At 42.8% G+C, this 22019-nt stretch overlaps 1 protein-coding gene across 1 annotated transcript; it reads left to right on the top strand.

The window, feature by feature from the left end:
* The first annotated feature begins 9710 nt into the window (after positions 1-9710).
* Positions 9711-22003, top strand: LOC112429957 (DIS3-like exonuclease 1). The gene is made up of 9 exons (XM_024802025.2): positions 9711-11175; positions 13195-13287; positions 13370-13658; positions 16091-16326; positions 17514-17668; positions 17844-18022; positions 18113-18258; positions 18922-19093; positions 20671-22003. Exons 1-9 carry the CDS (start codon positions 10937-10939, stop codon positions 20986-20988), a joined length of 1827 nt encoding a protein of 608 aa, XP_024657793.1. The 5' UTR covers positions 9711-10936; the 3' UTR covers positions 20989-22003.
* The last annotated feature ends 16 nt before the right edge of the window (positions 22004-22019 follow it).

The following is a 22019-nucleotide window of genomic DNA, read 5'->3' on the forward strand; positions in this document are numbered from 1 at the left end:
GTACACCTCATAAAGTGTCTCTGTTGCTTCCTCCTCTGTAACAGCTGTCAATGTTTCTTCATTATTTTCCTGTAGTAAAGAAATAAACAACATTGCAGTTCTACTGTACACTCATATAATCTGTGGAGTATTACTCACAACTGCATGTTGGTCTGGCTCAACAGGAGGCTGCACCAGATGCAGTACACCATCACCATCAACTGATAGAATATGAGGTTTATACAGGTCACTTATAACTTACAAGGGACCAAATGGCAATTAACAAACATACCAATCACCTTACACTTCATTGTCATTATGCTCTCAAAGACAACCAAGACTGAGGGAAGGCAAAATCAGTCGGAAAATAACTTCACTACAAAATAATTCATTATGGTAAAGAGTTTATCAAATGAATGTGTCGCACTGCAAAGGTGACTGTGAAGAAAGGATGTATGCCCATCATGTATTATTTTGAATTTACCCCTTATGTAGGCACTTGTGTCTTGCGGGGTTATTGACTCAGAGGATGTCCCCGCAGAGATGCCTTCGGCCACAGGGCGCCCACTGTTTTGGCTGAGGGCCAACTGCTCAGCCTCTGTGAGTGGTGGTGGTGGAGGACCCCCACCTGTTTTTCGGGCCTCCGCTTTTTTTCTGTTGGCTATAACGGGCCACATTTGAGCATACAGAGTAAGCAAATATGTACTTGTAATGTGCTCAGATAATTTCAATAAGTGCTTACAGAAAGAAAATTAATGTAGCCTCTAACTGCAATTGATTTACATCGGACAAACAGACCAAGCACTATGGCTCATAATACAATTACACCTCACCTGTTTGGACTATATTTTTATATTTCATTTTTACTTGCTGCCAGGAACGTTTGGGGCCTGTTGGGTTGCACCTGCGCTCACATCACAAAATAAAATGTATAAAATAACAAATAAAATAACATATGATAAAATAACGTGTTAAATGGGTGGAAATCCCTCGATCAATGTTTAAATTAACACTCACGCATTGACTCTGTCGGCTATGTTTTGCCATGCATGCTTTTGCAGCTGTGGCTGTGTTACTTTTTTCCGCGGAATTTGCATGTTATCGGCACATGCTGCCATCAGAATTTCGGCCTCAAGCGCTGTGAAATACATTGACCGCGCCTTCTTTCCCTCCGTCTCCATGGTGACTCGCTTAATCTGTGCTCCGCTTATCAGGGCTTTATGTATCCTCGTCCGCGCGCTTCACTTGGGGTTAAAGCAACTCCGCGTTGACTGAACTAATTGTTATCAGCCTTTCTGAAACCGAATATTCCGAGTTGGACAGTTCGGGGTTACTCAACCCTGCGTATCGTTTTTCACTCTGAGTTTTCTAAACCGGCTTCCTGAAACAGGGCCCTGCTCTTTATTTCTAAGCCCTTAGCCTCACTACCATCTGCATTGAATCTGCTTAGTCAATTTGGTCAGATTTCAGGGTATAAACTGAACCTTAATAAAAGTGAGCTCTTCCCGCTAAGTAGCAAAGCCAGTATGTTAGACTTCACCTGCTTGCCCTTCAGAGTTGAAAGGACAAAAATTACATATTTGGGAATCACAGTGACAAAAAAACATAAAAACCTTTTCACAGAAAATGTGAGTGCATTGCTGAACCAAGTGAAGTGGTCCCTTACCCACTGGACACCACTCTCTATGTCTCTGGTAGGACATATCAATTCAATTAAAATGACCATTCTACCCAAATTTCTATACCTTTTCCAGGCCATACCCATTTTCATTCCCAACACTTTTTTCAATAAGCTGGACTCTGTCATCTCATCTTATCTATGGCAGGGTAAACGCCCAAGGCTCAATAAGATGCATCTTCAAAAATCTAAAATTGAGGGTGGGTTTGCACTTCCCAACTTTCGTTTTTATTATTGGGCTGCTAACATACGATGTTTGGTGTTTTGGTATTTTTACCATAATCGGAGTGGTTGTCCTGACTGGGTCACTATGGAATTGCATAGTGACAACAGTATATCCTTACTAGCTGCACTTTGTTCTCCACTCCCATCCTCTTCATTCAACTTCATTCCCAACCCTGTAGTGGTGCACTCATTAAAAATATGGGGCCAGTTTAGGAAATATTTTAAACTTTGTGACTTCTCCCTCCTCAGTCCCATTGCATCTAACCATTTCTTTAAACCTTCTACCCAGGACGGTGGGTTTGCGGAGTGGCACAGAAGTGGAATAACTTGCTTTAAGGACCTATTCATAGCCAACAAACTAGCATCATTTGAACAACTTGCTAATAAATATATTCTTCCACCATCACACTTTTTCAGATACTTGCAAGTCAGGCACTTTATTTGTTCCCAGATTTCAGGCTCAAGCCCTCCACCAGAGCCTACACTACTAGAAACTATTCTACAACTCAATCCAACCAATAGAGGGCTGATTTCCTTGCTTTACAATAAAATGTTAAATTTGACACATACCTCTTCATCCAAGCTCAAGACACTGTGGGAAGAAGACTTAAACATGACAACCTCTGATGAAACATGGGCCTCTATACTCAAACATGTCAACACTACATCACTATGTGCCCGCCATTGTTTAATCCAGTTCAAAGTGGTGCATAGAGCCCATTTCTCAAAATCCAGATTATCCCGTATCTACCCTGAAATCACTCCATACTGTGACAGATGCAAAACTGCTGAAGCCTCACTGGTCCACATGTACTGGTCTTGTCCCAATCTCACTCAGTTCTGGTCAGAGGTTTTTCGTACCCTGTCCAGAATTCTCAGTGTGACGCTGGCCCCCGGCCCCCTTCTTGCTCTGTTTGGCATCAGTGGGAATGAGGTGCTTCTACCGGCCTCTAAAAAACAGGCATTATCATTCTGTTCCCTGTTGGCCAGAAGGGCAATCCTACTGAGGTGGCGGGACGCTGCCCCTCCCACTCACAAACAGTGGTTATATGACCTCATGGCCTGTCTAAAACTGGAAAAGATAAGACACTCACTTCAGAACTCCACTGGGAAATTTCAAGACATGTGGGGACCCTTCCTTGATGCTTTTCAAAATCTATAAGAATTTTTCAGCGAACTCTCTTAAGTCAGGTGTGGAAATACAGTGTGCGGGTGCAGGCAGTGACCTGGGTGGGAATGAATGGGATTGTTTTGCAGGGATTATGTTACTTTGGGATATATTATACATTTGTTTATATTCTTTTTTTTTCTCTTTCTTTCCCTTTTTTCTTTTTTTTTCTTTTATTTCACAGCCGAAGATACATTTTTGGACTCATTTCACAGCTTAAATGTACTACTTAACCTTAATGTACAGACCACCTGGGTCTGGGTGCAGTTCCCCCCTCCAGGGGCAAGGGTACCTAGACCCGGTTCGTAGAGTACGCTTGGGGAGTGTGATCGTGTGTACAGCGTCTCTTTATGTCTGTCTCCACGTTGGTTGAGTGTGGAGTAAGTGCATATGAGAGCATGAGGGTGGGAATGGATGTTTGTGTCTATATGTCAGGTTGGGTATCAGACGCCACCTCTCTGGGGACATCTCAGGCCCTCCAAGGTTTGGAGGCCTATCTCCACCCACCACCACTTCCCCTGCCAGTGGCGGACTCTCTCAGGTGTCGGTGCGTTGGTGGTTCTTTGTGTCTGGGGGTGGGCGTCCGGGTACACACCGGCTCACTCCTTGGCGGCCGCTTATCGGGGCCTGGAGCCTGGGGCTCGCTCGGGCCACTTCGGAGGTGGGGTGCCCCCGGCCTCTCGGCCTGGGGCTCGGTCACTCAGGCACAGCTGGCTGCCGGCGGAGCTCACGGGCGCGTCACTGCAACTCCCCCTGGCTTCTGCTCCGTGGCTGCTGAGTGAGCCCTCATCTGGGACTCTCCTCAGCTCTTACTGGGACAGTGGCGCGGCTGCCCCTCTGTTGGTCTTCCTTGGTCTGTTGTGTTCTGGGGGCCTCTGGATGTCTGGAGTTTTGTTCTCCTCCATACCTGCTTCATGCCCTGGTGGACGGGGCTGTGGCCCCCCCACACCCTCTAGCAGATCATTACATGGAGAAACCTTTGGAATGCAAGCATGCTGATCCACACAGGTATGCACACAGGTGTACAAACGGATATTCACAGACGCGGACTACAGCTTTCTTGGCTGCTGCCTCAAAGCACATTGTGCGCTGTCTATCTTGCGTGCTGCACAATATCGTTTATTATTTAGTATCTACTGCTAGCTAGTTTATTGTGATGGTGCCTTTTTTTATTTTTGTTGCTCTTTGTTGTTTGCTTTCTCTTCTGGTTTTTTTCTCCATACAGGTGACCCAGGTGTTTTTTTGTTTTTTTTTGTTTGTTTTTTTTCTTTCTTCCCCCCCTTCTCACCGTCTCTTCTCCCCTTTGGTTTTCTTTCTCTCCCTCTCTTTCTTTCATTCTTTCTCCCTGTCCTATCCCCCAGTCATGTCTGTCCCATTTGTAGCAACTGTAAATAAAATAAATTCATAATTATAATAAAGGTCAATCAAATGGACCAATATCGCAAGGCCATGATGATCCACTTGGTAAAATAAATCCGCTTGGCATCTTTCTTGGCCTTAAGACAACAATTCTGATGGCTATAGATCCAAACGGGACACAAAAAAAAAAAAAACCCTTAATGTACAGATCATCTGTAATCCTTCTCTTTTCTTTCTGTCTATATGTATAATATATATGTTGATGTTTATGTGTACAAAAGGAAACCTCTTAATAAAAAAGACATTGTTTAAAAAAAAAGTGGGATACTTAGATGCCGGTTAAGTGGAGCTTCCTGTTAAGCTGCGGGAAGCGCTTATAAATTAACATAAGACTTAGAAATCGGGCCGCTGTCCTGGACAGAGAACGGTCAATTGAACAGCAAGGTGGGCAAACCTGGGCTTAGAGGCTTTTAAATCTGTCGAAAAGGTAGGATGACCGATATCGGAGGCAGAGGAAGTGACGTTGAAAATGTTTGTTTTCTCTTTGATCTTTTAGTAGAATAAGCGGTTATAATGCACACTTTCTTACACATACTGAAAAAGTGCTCATGAAGAGATGATCTGTTGTGAAAGGTGACTTAGAGTGCAGTAAAAGGTCAATGCATGCACGCTTATGGTCACAGATATTACGTAGATTTATTTCTAGGGTAGAGGTGAAACATTTTGCTTTGTCTTTGCTTAGCAAGTAGTGATGCAGAAGGTGTTAAAGATATTCATGCCATGAATAAGTCGACAGGAAACATATGGAGAGTGAGACACCTACAGTGGGGCAAAAAAGTATTTAGTCAGCCACCGATTGTGCAAGTTCCCCCACCTAAAATGATGACAGAGGTCAGTAATTTGCACCAGAGGTACACTTCAACTGTGAGAGACAGAATGTGAAAAAAAAATCCATGAATCCACATGGTAGGATTTGTAAAGAATTTATTCGTAAATCAGGGTGGAAAATAAGTATTTGGTCAATAACAAAAATACAACTCAATACTTTGTAACATAACCTTTGTTGGCAATAACAGAGGTCAAACGTTTACTATAGGTCTTTACCAGGTTTGCACACACAGTAGCTGGTATTTTGGCCCATTCCTCCATGCAGATCTTCTCGAGAGCAGTGATGTTTTGGGGCTGTCGCCGAGCAACACGGACTTTCAACTCCCGCCACAGATTTTCTATGGGGTTGAGGTCTGGAGACTGGCTAGGCCACTCCAGGACTTTCAAATGCTTCTTACGGAGCCACTCCTTTGTTGCCCGTGCGGTGTGTTTTGGATCATTGTCATGTTGGAAGACCCAGCCTCGTTTCATCTTCAAAGTTCTCACTGATGGAAGGAGGTTTTGGCTCAAAATCTCACGATACATGGCCCCATTCATTCTGTCCTTAACACGGATCAGTCGTCCTGTCCCCTTGGCAGAAAAACAGCCCCATAGCATGATGTTTCCACCCCCATGCTTCACAGTAGGTATGGTGTTCTTGGGATGCAACTCAGTATTCTTCTTCCTCCAAACACGACGAGTTGAGTTTATACCAAAAAGTTCTACTTTGGTTTCATCTGACCACATGACATTCTCCCAATCCTCTGCTGTATCATCCATGTGCTCTCTGGCAAACTTCAGACGGGCCTGGACATGCACTGGCTTCAGCAGCGGAACACGTCTGGCACTGCGGGATTTGATTCCCTGCCGTTGTAGTGTGTTACTGATGGTGACCTTTGTTACTTTGGTCCCAGCTCTCTGCAGGTCATTCACCAGGTCCCCCCGTGTGGTTCTGGGATCTTTGCTCACCGTTCTCATGATCATTTTGACCCCACGGGATGAGATCTTGCGTGGAGCCCCAGATCGAGGGAGATTATCAGTGGTCTTGTATGTCTTCCATTTTCTGATGATTGCTCCCACAGTTGATTTTTTCACACCAAGCTGCTTGCCTATTGTAGATTCACTCTTCCCAGTCTGGTGCAGGTCTACAATACTTTTCCTGGTGTCCTTCGAAAGCTCTTTGGTCTTGGCCATGGCGGAGTTTGGAGTCTGACTGTTTGAGGCTGTGGACAGGTGTCTTTTATACAGATGATGAGTTCAAACAGGTGCCATTCATACAGGTAACGAGTGGGGGACAGAAAAGCTTCTTACAGAAGACGTTACAGGTCTGTGAGAGCCAGAGATTTTCCATGTTTGAGGTGACCAAATACTTATTTTCCACCCTGATTTACGAATAAATTCTTTACAAATCCTACCATGTGGATTCATGGATTTTTTTTTCACATTCTGTCTCTCACAGTTGAAGTGTACCTCTGGTGCAAATTACTGACCTCTGTCATCATTTTAGTTGGGGGAACTTGCACAATCGGTGGCTGACTAAATACTTTTTTGCCCCACTGTATTTGAGAGATTCCTTATCTATACTCTGTTTAGGGATGGGTATCGTTTAGGTTTTATCCGATACCGGTACTTTTGAAACTGTGCGGGTGCTTAAATGGTGCTCTAACCGTTGCTTCCTTCTCTCACCCCAACCGGTCGCAGCAGATGGCCCCGCCCCTCCCTGAGCCTGGTTCTGCTGGAGGTTTCTTCCTGTTAAACAGGAGTTTTTCCTTCCCACTGTTGCCAAAGTGCTGCTCATAGGGGGTCATATGATTGTTGGGTTTTTCTCTGTATCTATGAAGCGCCTTGAGGCGACTTTTGTTGTGATTTGGTGCTATATAAATAAAATTGAATTGAATTGAATTGCTTAAAGAATGGAGAACACAAACTTTGTCCAAAAACCTCTTATGTTTTTATTTTTAGCAGTCTCTTTTTTCTGCAAAATGATAACCAAGTTAGCCTTTTCTTTTGATACAACATACCTACTTTGTTTGGAACCGGTGAATAATGGAAAACATGTTTAGCTGTTTGTTTTTTTTGTAAAAAGATAACGGTGTTAGCTTTTTCTGCAGCTACAGGGCATGTATGGTATCACTCTATCAAACAAGAAGACAGTCGCATGTAACTACGACGGTGTTTGCTAGTTCACCTTACATGCATTAATGTAATAACGTGGTTAGCCTACTCAACGTAAATTACACATGAACAACATTAAGCTCCTCACACAGAGAAGAACGGTTGCTGCTGCATCATCATCCGTCTGCTACACTGGCAGGGCTAGGGGCCAGGACTCTCCTCTTCGGGTTTTTGGGGGATGTTGCTAACTCCAGGTCCAATAACAGGCAACCCACCCGCAGCAGATGTGCTCGGTGTGAAGTCTCGCAGCAAGCTATCAAATACGATGCATTTCTCTGCTTTTAAAAAAACGCTATTGCGTTGCCAGGTCTTTCATTGGATTCGAGGTGTTACTTCCTTTGCACAGTATCACAGTATCACCTTAAAGCACTTGTTGCTGCTGAGTTTGCATATTTTCCTGTGAAGTACAGCCAGACTTTTGACCGCTTTGCCTTGGACATTTAATCTGTAGCTCTGCTCTCAAAGAACATACGTACCTGGACCCGCCTACTATCCTCGGAAACGTAAAATGATTGGCTAGAATCCAAAGTGTATGACATCTCAAGAAAAAAAAAAGCCACCCGTATCCGGTATACCCGCACCCAATGTTCCCTCTAATTTTTCATGTGTCTGAGCGAACACAGAAACTCCCTGAGCGATCCCTTGGACCACTGTGAGCAACAGCAGACGTGTGCACTGTGGTGACGCCAGCATTGAATCCATGCAAGTTACATGGTTTATTAAAATAATAAAATTACAGCATTTACATTTATGTTAGACTACTTTTAATTAACTATTTTACCCCACTTACAATGAAAATTTAAAAAAACAAAACAAAAAAATCTTGTTCATGACCTGTGTAGCATGTTAACACTATTGGAAGTAAAAATAACTTGAACTCCAATTTTGAAAACACAAGTTTCTTTTGTTTTTTTTTCATAAAGCTCTGACTTGTATTATGAGTCTGTGGTCTGGGAGAGAGTCTGTAACTCTGTCTGCAAAATACAGTAAATAATGACCAATGTTGGGTAATTAATTATATAGTTACTTCTTCAAAAAAGTAACTGAGTTATGCAAACAACAAAGTTTTTTGCAGCTGTTTACCTAAAAATGCAGCCAAGGCGTTTTTTTAAATAAACATTTTAAATTATTTAGAGAACAATCATCAAATTGCATCAAATCTGATGCCACACAAATTATTTGTGCCACTCCAAAAATAATTTCTGTCAACTATGAGATGAAGGAGAACAACAGCCTGATACCTGCAGGCCTGACAGCAGCAGATGTGTCACTGCTGTAACACCTGTAACACTCAGCAGTCGCCTCATTGTTCTGACACACACTAAACGTCGCCACGCCGCTTTGCTCGCTAAAACACCGGTGTCGGCACATAAGGACGCTGTCAGAGCCTGTCAACGACATTGATTAGCTGCGTATATACGAATGTGAATCGCATTACTGGCTGGATCCCATACGGGAGCAGCCAGTCACTGACTAACACTGCAAAACAGACTTGTTAAAGTATTGATTTTAATTTCAATTCAGGTTAGATTTTTTTTTTTGTGCGCAATGCAGATTTTCTGTGCGCAGAGACCGTGCCAGCAGTGCGCAATTGTGCACACACACAGCTTCGAGGGAACATTGCCGGTACCCATTCCTAACTCTGTTCCACATGTGTTATGTTTCCTTCAGGATTAGCTAAATAAGAGAGGATTATTTTCCATTTATTAAACTGCATTTAGCTACTCTTTCGTATCACATTTACTTTGGGAATGCACCAATTGGTCCACATCCTGTTTATGCAGGGCCCACTTTTAAACGGTAAATTGCTGAAAATGTAGCCATATATAGCGCTTTTCTGTGTCTTGCACTCCTTTGCATAGATTGAAGCATCTGTGTGTTCCTGTTTTGTTGAGTGTATCTGTCTGTGTGGCTGTTGAAGGCTACTGAGAGTGTGACCTTCACAGTTCACCAGAGGACCATCTATTACATTTGTTAGGTTATGCGTTTTTGATATTATTGCATCCTCACTGGCACACTCAGTCCTTAGTGTGGGCTTACCCTGCTCCATACCTTGTTAAGGATAAAGAACTTACAACCTGGAAGTAGATTATATCTCCCATAGTGAGATACAGAGAATGGTTGCTTACCAGGGTAACTCTGGTTTTCTGAAACCCAGGTGATGTTTGGTTTTCACCTCCAAACAATCGCAGTCAGAGATCAGGGGAAAGAGGAAAGAGCAGAGAGCGTCAAAATAAAAGGGAAATTATGGGAGCAAACACCAGAGTTTAACAATTGTTCATCACTAAATACAGTACAGATATTTTAATAAGGAGAGGTTATTTGAAAGAATGAAATTGATTTACTGATGAACAGAATTTAAACAGGTGATTTGCCGTTAGACTCAGATGGCCTATCTCAGCGGAACAGAACCCCGTCTGTGAAAAGGATTAGAGCAGGAGCCCCGAGAGCCTGGAAGCTGGTGGTGGAATGGTTGAATGGAGCATGAGTGATGAGATGAGGCGTGTACAAGGAAGAATAACCGAGGACACAGCATGAATGCTGATTGGCCTGGAGAAGGTGATTGGACTAGACCACTTCAGGAACGCCTTTAGCCACACCTCACCAGGTGTAGACAATCGGCAGTTAAACCTAGGCAACACCTGAAGACAACTGCATTTCCACTGTAAGGAGTGTAAGGGTTGCAATGGGCTGTAACAAAGGACAAGCACAGATGAGTCCACTATCATAGACTGGAACATCATTCATAACTTTTTATGTTATAAAGGGGGTGGCAGTAGAGCTTCTGTGATTGGTCACATCAGAGAGTGCTTGGTTATCAGAGAGTTACCATAGTAACCAAAGGTTTTAAAGATTGCAATATAGCTATTGTTGTCCAGAGGGGCCGATGGTGCGATATGGCAGCCTCGCTTCTGTCAGTCTGCCCCAGGGCAGCTGTGGCTACAACTGTAGCTGCCTCCACCAGTGTGTGAATGTGAGAGTGAATGAATAGTGGCATTGTAAAGCGCTTTGGGTGCCTTGGAAAGCGCTATATAAATCCAATCCATTATTATTATTATTATTATTATCAAATCAACAAAATATTAAAGAATCATTAAATATGTGGAATAGTTCATTCTTTCCTTTTTTCATCAGTGGTTTACACACTGGCTTGCAGGCAAAATGTCACTGGTTCGATTGCAACCGGAGATACAAATCAGGGTTGTGCCTGGAAGGGCATCTGGTATAAAACTCTGCCGTATCAAAAGATGCTGAGCTATCAGGTGTGGTGACCCCTTGTGACAAGGGAGCAACTGAAAGTGAAACACTGTTTTGCTTTGTCTTTGTGTAAAGTGTCCTTGAGTGTTTTGAAAGGCGCTTAATAAAATGTATTATTATTATTATTATTATTAATGTTTTGTATAGAATCATAACAAAATGTGAAAAGTTCAAAAGACTATGCGGCTGTTTAGCTGTGCCTGTCCGTCTGCCATCAGCTGAGAGAGATGCCGGTCAACTCTCTGGAGAAGCCGTGGACGGTAGACCCCTCTGAGGTGGCAGAGCGGCGGGATCTTAGGGACAGTCGCCTGGTGTTCAGCATCGATCCACGCGGCTGTGAAGATGTAGACGACACGCTGTCTGTACACAAGCTCCCCAACAGAAGGCTGGAGCTGGGAGTTCACATTGCTGATGTCACTCACTTTGTCAAAGAGGGTTCGCTCACAGACTTGGAGGCACGTTCAAGGTGAGGAACTGGTTGGAGTGGTTGGGTAGAGTAGGTGGGATATAAAAGGATAAAAGAAAATTACAGCATCTTGCATAAGTGTTCAGAGGAACTTTCAGAAGTACAAAGAGGCAAGAAAGTTGTTGCCTGAATTAATGTTGCATCAGCAGCATGCCTTGTAGCGCAATTATAAATAACACAGAGGGCCACCTTAAATAAGGCTCGTGTCTGATGTGAAGCATTAAGCCTTAAATGTCTATCATTTAATCACATGTAGAAGGACTTCACAGGGTCCATGATGGCTTTGAAAGTATCACTGGCACCAGGAATTGAACCAATGGTCAGCACGTTGTTGGTTCAATCCCTGATGCCTTCGGGCTTCATGTTAAAGTCACCTTGCACAAAATACTTAACCCCCAAATTTCCCTGGATGCATCCGTTAGTGTGAGTGTGCATGTGAGAGAAAATGCTTAAAGGTATAGACTAACGCGCTGTATGAATATGTGTGCGAATGGACGAATGCTGGTCGTGCTAAAAGGTGGTTGGGGTTCTCACAGTAGAGAACTGCTACACACAGAACACAGTGGTCCATGTTGTTACGAAGAACTTGTGCTCATTTTGAGTACGATGCCATTAACAGGACAGGGGAATGTTTCCGCTGTGGGAAAGCCTGAGTGATTTTCACTGTGGCCTTCATAAACATATATTACTACGGGACATGGCAGCCATACTTGTACACAACATTCAACCAGAAGGTCATGCAGCAAAAAAAGGAAAAATGAGTCCGCTTCCAACTAAATTAGTTTTATTCTACTGAGTGGTAGAAGTAAAGAACAGTGTGTCACACATCATTTGTTTTCAGATCCCCTTTGTACAGTTACGGGTGTCAGGAAAACACCGGAGGTCACATGATGGCATGTGACCTTGAGTACCTGATGTTAATGGTTTGTCTATAATTGGCTTTCAGTGCATCTTATTAATAAAGAGGATGATGATACAAGACAGTTGAACCACAGTAATAGAACAAGAAGATATTCATCTGTGTTTATGTCCAGATATATGCACATGTTCTGATTTATTTATTTATTTTGTGCTGTATTGTACAAATGAATAAAACTGAGTTTAAAATATCTGCAGTAAATGAAGTGAAGGTCGGGGCTGCAAAAGTAATGCTTGCACTTGATCTCCACAAATTTTCCTTCCTGGGAACATGCAGCGATGACACCATGTGACAGGGAAGCAGCCCAAAAAAATTTGTGTCACAGCTGAACGGCCGACAAATCTGCAGCAAATGCATTCTGCTGTCATCTCGGTGTAATCTCGCTATAATCCAAAATCTCTACGGAATTCTTTCAGCACCTTGTTGAGTCTTGGAAGTGAAGAAAGGAGTGTTCAGAAGGCAGAAGTGTCTAACCCAGTGCTAATAAAATGTATCTGATAAAGTGTAGTCTGCAGATAAATTAGTAAGAAGGTCCATGAAGTGCATGTCGTTTTTTAAAGGCAGCAGCAGCAGCAGCAGCAGCATGTACAGAAGATGATTGAGAGCCGAGTGAGGAGAGAAACTCCGTGTAGACTGTTAACAACGTGCACTTATAAAATAATACTGAAATCTTACTATATATTTTTTATGTTGTGATTTTTAATGTAGTTTTGGTCCTCTGCTTTCTCTCTGACTTACTCTAAAATTCCATTTTACATTTCATAGCTGTCCACAAAGCAGCGTGCAGATCACCCACCTGTCCAGCTCGCCTCCACACTTTAAAGAAGTAAATTAAAATCTCATGATTGTGGTTTGAAGCCTTAAATTCTATTTCAGAAAATGGGGAATATTTATTAAATCATAAGAAAAACATTTTGCTTATTTATTTCATCCTTCCTGACTTATTAATAAACAGAAGGATGAAAATGACAAAGGTGGAACAAACTCTGAATATTTAGTACTTATTTTCAAATTATGTCTCACTTTTGATTAGAAAGAAGATGATAAAGCTGCTGCTTTGATCTCATTGCCTTTTTATATTTATTATGTCACTTCTTAAGGGCTACAACCTACTACCTGGCAGACCGCAGGTACGACATGCTGCCTGCTATTCTCAGCGCAGACCTTTGCTCACTGCTGGGAGGTGCTGACAGGTTAGTAGACTTCCCATCACACGTTTCATTTTCATATGCTTAAAATGCATGCTAGTTGTGTAACTGACACTTTCAAATTCAGGTATGCAATGAGCGTGCTTTGGGAGCTTGACGCAGAATCCCTTGAAGTCCAAGAGGTCTGGTATGGTCGTACACTCATCCGCTCCTCCTATCAGCTCCACTACGAGCTGGCTCAGGCGCTCCTCAACGGAGAACAGGTTGAGGTAGCGGAACTGGCCAACCTGGGTCCTCAGGAAAAGGGTTCTAAGCTAGCTCAACTCACTGAGGCACTTGAGATGCTCACACATGTAGCCAGACATCTTCGGGCAAAGAGGGACAGAGGAGGAGCGCTGGAGCTGGAAGGAGTGGAGGTATGATTGGTTTCTTGTATCTTCATAGAGTATTTTGTGTGTTTTGGTAATGTGTGTACTTAACAGTAAGACTATATAAATAAAGACTGCAAACATTTAAGGTTCATGTTCTTAATTGAAAGCGTAAGCATGTTATAGCTGAGTGTCTAACCCTAACACATCGTCACTACTGACGTCTAACATACGACACAAAATGATTCAATGAATCTGAAGTGAATCAAACAAAGTAAACCGTGCACATAGCTTCAGTGGAGAGAAATCCATTCTGCACATTAAAAACTGGAACCACTATCTTTCTCGCACATTTCAGCTGCAGAAGATTCTCCCTTCTAAGCTTCTGTCTAAGTGAAAGTTTGACTTAACCTCTGTGTTTGGTCATTTTGTCAGATGACATCATGGTTAGAAAATTCAGTATCAGTCACCCCGAAACACTTCATACAGCCGAGGGGAGGAAATCAGGTCAAAAGACACCTGTGGAAAAGGGCCAGGGATTAATGATAACTAATGATTAAATGGAGATTGGTCTATAAACATGTAGTCAGTGATAATGATGACAAAGAGGTGATGATGATGTTCGGCGTCATCATGAGAATCCCCCAGCTGCCACGGTCTATTGCAGCATAACTAAGGGAGGATTCAGGGTCACCTGGTCCAGCCCTAACTATATGCTTTAGCAAAAAGGAAAGTTTGAAGCCTAATCTTAAAAGTAGAGATAGTGTCTGTCTCCTGAATCCAAACTGGAAGCTGGTTCCACAGAAGAGGGGCCTGAAAACTGAAGGCTCTGCCTCCCATTCTACTTTTAAATACTCTAGGAACAACAAGTAGGCCTGCAGAGCGAGAGCGAAGTGCTCTAATAGGGTGATATGGTACTACAAGGTCATTAAGATAAGATGGGGCCTGATTATTTAAGACCTTGTATGTGAGGAGCAGGATTTTGAATTCTGGATTTAACAGGAAGCCAATGAAGGGAATCTGCTCTCTCTTTCTAGTCCCTGTCAGGACTCTTGCTGCAGCATTTTGGATCAGCTGAAGGCTTTTCAGCGAGTTTTTTGGACATCCTGATAATAATGAATTACAGTCGTCCAGCCTGGAAGTAATAAATGCATGAACTAGTTTTTCAGCGTCACTCTGAGACAGGATATTTCTAACTTTAGAGATGTTGCACAAATGGAAGAACGCAGTCTTACATATTTGTTTAATATGTGCATTGAAGGACATGTCCTGGTCAAACATGACTCCAAGGTTCCTCACAGTGTTACTGGAGGCCAAGGTAATGCCATCCAGAGTAAGAATCTGCTTAGATACCATATTTCTAACATGTTCAGGACTCAGTACAATAACTGAATGAATTTAGACGCAGGAGTCTTCCAGGTCTTTATGTTTAGTTTGGTTTTTTGCTGTGTTATTTACAGAATTACAGATGGATACCATATATTTCTTTTCATCGATAATAAATTATAGTACGGTCTAATAGAGACGTTATTTTTAAAATCAGGCGTCTAAGCAGAACACGTTCCTCAGCAGAAAACATTTTATCAGAAAGTCATTTCAGTGAGAATATTGGAATAAAGAAACCAAGCACTCCACTGTGAAACCACTGACAGTTTTCACATTAGATCACAGCCATTTATCTACAGCGGCTGGTCGGCCATCTGTTAAAACCTCATATGGACAATTCCTGTTGTTCTATAAGATGCTCTCTAATAGGATGTCTTGGATTTATTTATTATTCAGTTATTGCATTCCTGTTATGGCTGTACGCACACAGAATATTGATATGAAGTAAAAATGATTCTCTCGGGTTGCTTCTGGGATAGTGGAAAAACCAATATATTTCTAAAAGTGTGTTTAATGATTGAGCTGCCACCCAAAAATCAAGTTCTTATCTTGACAAAGCTGGATTATTGACCGCTGGTGAAACATCAGTTGTCCTGAAGGATAAGGACAACAGATGTTTCATCTTGATCTATTATATAAAACGGCCAAAACTGTGTTCAAATCCAAACTTTCTGGCTTCTTTTGGTTCCTGCTGAAGTGCTTTGGGTCCCCTCAGTTCATCCTTAGTCTGAGAAAAGTTTTGTTCTCTCTTTAAGGCACATTTCCTTTGAGCTAACTTAAACTCTGATTGGCTGTCCACTATAAACAAAAAGCATGAACAGCAGATCGGTGGAGTTTCTGTGCCCATGAGCAGAGCTGTGTGCCTGTTAGGGATATGTGTTCTTACTGGTATGATAGAGAGCTGAACGTAGGAAAGACAGTAGACTGTTTTCAGGTTGAGATTCATTCACATTTGGTTCTCCGTGCAGCATTTGTTCCGGTGGAATGGTGCATGTTCAACTGAGTTAAAGTAAACTGTAGTAAAATGTGGCCCACTGATGCATTTTCATATTCTTTTTCATTGAAGTCACGTTAGAAGCATTTTCCCTTTTCAGGTGGGTGCCCAGCTGGATGAGGAGAGGAACATTACGGCCCTGGTCCCTCGTCAGCCCCTGGAGGTCCATGAGACCGTGGCAGAGTGCATGATTTACGCCAACCACTGGGTGGCCCGCAAGATCCAGGAAGCTTTCCCCAACCAGGCCCTTCTAAGGTGTCACCCACCACCACAACAGGAGCTATTCAACCAGCTGGTGGACACTGCAAAGGCCAAAGGTTTCACCATTGACACCAGGTAATGTTTTTGACTGTTCAGTATAGAAACTGAGGAAATGCATATTGTAGTCCAACGCACATCATGTTCAGACACACAAGTGTGTGAACCTGAAATGTTTGATAACACGGGGACACACTCAGGTGTCACATGAGCAGTCAGACAAGAAGAAGACATGTTCCTTCAGCTCAGGTTGAGGTTGAAGCCAAATATGCTTCCAAACCAAAGACTAGAACATATGATGAAGCATATCTTGCCTTTGGCTTCAGCTTCACAACAGCTGTCGTGGCAAGGTCGGTCTCCCCGACAGAATTAGTTTCCCCTGCGTCGGGAGCACACGCTGGGCTGTCCAAATCACGGACAAACAGGATCCCACATTCTTGATTTTCAGTTCACAAACACTTCTTATAACGACTAACTACTCCTGAAACTTTGGAGGTTTTAGCTCTTTACACAGTAAAGTTACAGGATAAATATAATTATCAGGCAAAATGTCCTTCGTTTGTTAAAATAATCCCGTCTGATACCACGAGAGGACAATAAATATTTCATTTTCTGTTGTAACCCTTAAACTGAATGGTAATGTAACGACACTCAGGTTTCACTTTTTTACAAAACTAAAACATCACTACTTCCACGTCTGACTGTTTGTAATGGAGGCGGCGTAACCTGGATCCACACTCCGTGCCCAGCGAACGCTCGCCACGCAGGGGGAACACATGCTGTCGGCGATGCCGACCTCGGCACAACGCTGATCCTGCCGCAGTTTGTTCCCCGGTTCAAATCCCGGACAAACAGGATCCCACAGCTGTTTATGCTTTTAAACCCGTTTTGCACAGAGAGCAGTGTTGAATATTCTCACACGGGAACAAAACAAACAACTCAAATAATTAAAGATGGTTTGTTTTTCTGTTTTTTAAAAGAGGCAGTGATTTATTTAATTACAACCTGTAATCTATTACAGTTAACTTTTATTTGTTTAACTGTTTACAAAAGGTCTGAGGATCTGAGGCGTGGAATGAACTGCAATGGAGTTTGAAAACAAAATATGAATGTGCGGTTGGAGGATTGTGGGGGGGGGGGGGGGGTTAAACCAACAGCAGAACCGGTCCCAGGACAAGAGACATGGTGATGCAAGTAGCTTTGTGTCACTGACTGCTGAGATGAGAGGCCTCACTCATCCCTGGTTTCTGGCTCTGTTCCTTCAGGTCCAACAAGGCTTTAGCTGCCTCACTGGACCGAGCTGTGGACCCACAGGACCCCTTGGTGAACAGGTTGTTCAGAATGATGGCCACCACTGCTATGTCACAGGCTCTGTACTTCTCCACTGGTGCTCATCCTCAAGACCAATACTACCATTATGGTACGATACCGCTGCACAGCTTTTATTGGCTGCACTAGAGTTTCAGTGTGACTGTGGGTCAGTCCATCCATCACACGTCTGCACACACTTGTCCAACGTCTGTTGTTTGTGAAGAATTATTCGACTGAGAACTAGAAAGAAGGCTAACGTGCTGATATTTGCTTCGTTGTCGTAGGTCTGGCTCTGGATCGCTACACACACTTTACCTCACCCATCCGTCGGTACGCAGACATTGTCGTGCACCGCCTTCTTACCGCAGCCCTGCACATGCAGAGGGGCGTTGTATCTGGTAAAGCACCAGCCAGTAACAAAGAAGTGGAGGAAATGGCTCACCATGTCAACAGCAAGAACAGGGTCAGGGGTGTTTTATTGTTTGTGTTTTTCAATGATTCACCTCTTACTCTATTAACAGAAGCTGTGCTGACGTCTGTGTTTCATTTGCAGGCAGCACAGGCAGCCCAAATGCGATCCACAGCACTGTTTCAGTGTCTGTTTTTCAGAGAACGAGACCCTCAGACAGACCCGTGCTGTGTGGCTGATGCTGTTGTCTACTCCATTCGAGACAACGGTGTCTTGGTGTTTATCCCAGAGTAAGAACCGTTAGTCCTGTGTTTTGTTCTGCAGTCTTCTTCTTTTCCTTTGTTTAATGGAGCTGTACAGCAGCTCACAGACGGCCAACCACTCGTGTATTTTTAATAGACGAATTCAAAGTTTATGACAATGAATGAATTTGTTGGAAGATGTAATTGCACGCTAATCAATGTATATTTAACAGTATACACGCTAGTTTTATTTTCTCTTAAAAAACCTCAAAATGAGTTTTAAATTGTATAAATTTACTAAACTAATTCCTTAAACATTTATTGTGAGCAGGGAAAATCGGCTAAAACCCCGAATCTTTTCTCTACCAGGCTTTAAATAAGTTAATTGCATTGCTGAAGTTGAGTCTGTGGGGAGGGACGGTGCTTTGGAGCCAGCCTTGTGTTTGTGGCACTTCTACGTTAGCTTAGCTAACCTCTGGAGGTTGCTGCTTGTTTATTGCAAGGAAAGTGTAATTTAATAACATCAGTGTTCTCCATGCTTGTGGTGTTACAGGGATATGCAATATTAACAGTTTATTAAAATGTAACCTGTGGTCATTTTGAGAAGGCTGTAGAATCCATGTAATGATTAAAATCACAGGGCGCAAAGCAGGTTGAGTAATATCACTGAGTAAGTAAGGCTGCCTCTGACCACAGCCATGTTGTTCACAGGTATGGTGTGAGGGGGCCTGTGTATCTGAAGAACAAAGAGGGCCTGGTGGTGGTAGCGGGACAGGACGGCAGCTGTGATTGGCAGGGTGGCACTGTGCGAAAATACCCGGACCGCATTACCACCACCTCCAGCTGTGGCACCTCCACCTTCAAACTGTTTGACCACATCACCGTAAGTCACAGAAAACGCTAATCAATCATTTTAGAAGGTTTCCAGCAATGCAGCGCCTAAAGGCGACGATTCCAAATATATATGCATGAGTGTATATGAATCACAGGTTCATACGACTACTGGATCTTTTGTGGTCCAACATTAAGAGACGTTTTATGATCTTGTTGTGATAAAGTGTTGTGTGGTTGCTGCTTTGTTAGCTAATCTCAAGGTAACAAAACGTCAGTAAGATGAATGAGACGAAAATGATTCCTGAAAATAAATCATTTAAAGTTATTCAGTTTATTGTTTTTAAATATTATATGAAAACAAAAACATAAGTGTGGGGGGGGGGGGGGGGGGGAGGCTCTCCTCCAAGACAAGAAATGTAATGCTTCCAGTTTGTGGCGTTTCTACACAAACCTTTTTGTAAAGGGAGATAAAAAATGACAGTGGGCGGTAATTGTTTTCACATAAACGCCTTTAAACGCTGCACGGTCGCACTCTCTCTCTCGCACTCGATAAATGATCCATTGTTGCTCTGCACACGTTTGTTACCACAAACGTCGCATGCACTTATGTCATTGTCATGAGACACTCTTGCAAACAAACTCACGGTTTAGTAACACAGTAGAGCAGCGTGTTTACGGGACAGTAACAGTAATCTAATTACCTTTTTTGCAACAGTAATCCCTTACTTTACTCGTTACTTGAAAAAAGTAATCTAATTATGCGTTGCTGCCCATCACTGGCGTCAAGTTATATTAAGTTCAGGCATGTTACACACGATGATTGTGAGGAATAAGTGCATGTGATTTAAGCAAAAAGAGCAGGAAACATTACCCTAAGGTTAGCTAACAAAAAGAAACTGAAGTAACGGTGTGTTATTCTCACATCTTTGGCTTTAAGACATGAAAAAGTGACAGAGTACTGCTGCTTCCACTGTTATCAACATCTTTTCTTTCTTTCATGGACTTATCCTGGGGTCATAAATGTCAAAGGGCAAAGGCAATGCTAACAACATAGCTTACTGATGGATGATGATGGATGACACATGTGGCCAAAACAAGATAGAAAGAAACATTAGCCCAAACACAAGTTGTCCACCACAGCATTGACTGCTGTCAAGCTATGATCATATCAAACAAAGAGATGATGATGATATTCAACAAACAAATCAACAAAACAACAACCTCACTGTGACACTTGACCGAGGTCACAGTGTTAATGAATGTTTTTCTCCCCCTCTGCTCCAGTCTCCACGTCGTGTGAATGTTAGAAAGCACAGTAAAGAAAGTTCGTGTACGGATGGATGAACGTTTGTTACATTGGATACGTGTGTGTAACATACGTATCCAATTTATCCTATTTATGAACAAAATTGTGGCACAGTCGGAAACTTCTCCACTCTACACCACTGTCTACTTAGCTGTGACGCTGCGCACAGTGCTGAGAGGACTGCTGTTATATATTACGTCACAAACCTTAAGTGGGCCTGTCTTTGCATAGCATTCCATTAGACTATTTTCAGTAGGTGCCATTACTGTGTAGTGATCGAACTGAGGAATACTGTGACTTACGTTCTCTGCTCTCTTCAGGTTCGTATTTCTGTCCACTCTTCAACTTGCCACGCTGACCGTCTAAACCTCGAGGTCATCAGCAACAAGCCTCACCACAGTGCCAAGTCCCAGCAGCCCAGCCCTCAGGGCCGCAGTCAGCTGGTCAAAGAGGTGGTGCGTCAGAATGAAGAGGCGCTGGCTCAGGAGAAGACAGCCCGGCGCCCCAAACTCTCCAAAGAGGAAAGAGAGTTTCGTCAGAGCAAAACTCCCAGTCTGTACTCTATTCTGGAAGAAATCAGAGAGTTGGCTCTGATGGATCTGGAAAGGGCTTCACGCCTCCCGGCAACAACAGCATAGAAACGCTGTAGCCCAGCTTTACCTCCAAGCAGACACTTGTGAGAACTGCACGCTGTGCGCTAACAGAACGGTGATCATTGAAGATCACTCGTGCTGAGTCATCCAGGTCATTCTTGTAGCTCCAGATTGTGTGTGGACAAACCACACGAGTGTGTGAAGTCACAGGAAAGCAAACACAATATTAAGTAAAAACATGTCCCGCCATCTTTTTAGAAACCAGAGTCAAACCGAATCAGTGGATACGTTTTGTAAAAGTTCGTTTTTAAAATCACATCAAGTTAAACTTAGTTGTAAGGAGGATAGGGAACGTGTTAATGCCAGTGAAGTGTCAGCAGTTACTTTGACAAGACCTAGTACTCACTGCAAATGTGGTTCAATCCTGCAGGAAACTAGTCAACTGCAGCAGGTTAAAGAAGTCTGGTAACAAAAGGCTTTTCTCTCAGCACCAGTGATCTCAAGATCTCACTGGTGGGATCAATGTCTTGTGTAAATTAAATGTCTTGTGTTATAGAACCATTTTTGGTGAGTTCACACATATTGTACTACCTGTGACCACTTCATACAAAACCCAGCACGAGTATTGTTCTGGAGATGATAAAACGTCCACTCGTCCATTTTCTTCTGCACGTCCTGGAATCTGTCCCAGCTGTCATAGGGTGAGAGGCAGGATACGCCCTGGACAGGTCACCGGACTGATAAAACTTCATGTCACTCATTAGCAGACTTTAAAATAAACCCGTAGAGTAATGAAATACACCTGAGGTTGGTTGTGTTGGAAGTGATGTATAAAACTAGGATGTATTTATCTTATAGTTTGTATATCAAGAGCCTGTATAGAAGACACCAACACCAAGGACATTTTTATTGTTTGAACTGGTAAATAATCAGAAGCGTTTTTTGGTTTGTGGATTTTAAGATCGTTTTCTAGAACTACCAACAGAAATATGAACTGTACATAACTATTTCAATATGTGTGCAGTGGCCTGTAATTAAAAATGGTGTTTTCATTAGCGCAGATGGAGCCACTTCAT

The sequence above is a fragment of the Maylandia zebra genome, linkage group LG9 (genome assembly GCF_041146795.1).
Source record: "Maylandia zebra isolate NMK-2024a linkage group LG9, Mzebra_GT3a, whole genome shotgun sequence".
NCBI classification, from domain to species: Eukaryota; Metazoa; Chordata; class Actinopteri; order Cichliformes; family Cichlidae; genus Maylandia; species Maylandia zebra.

Coding starts and splice junctions, on each gene's coding strand:
- LOC112429957 (XM_024802025.2), top strand. CDS start 10,937: ATGCCGGTCAACTCTCTGGAGAAGCCGTGGACGGTAGACCCCTCTGAG. Junction 13,659..16,090: donor TGGAGCTGGAAGGAGTGGAG/GTATGATTGGTT, acceptor TTCCCTTTTCAG/GTGGGTGCCCAGCTGGATGA. Junction 19,094..20,670: donor AACTGTTTGACCACATCACC/GTAAGTCACAGA, acceptor TGCTCTCTTCAG/GTTCGTATTTCTGTCCACTC.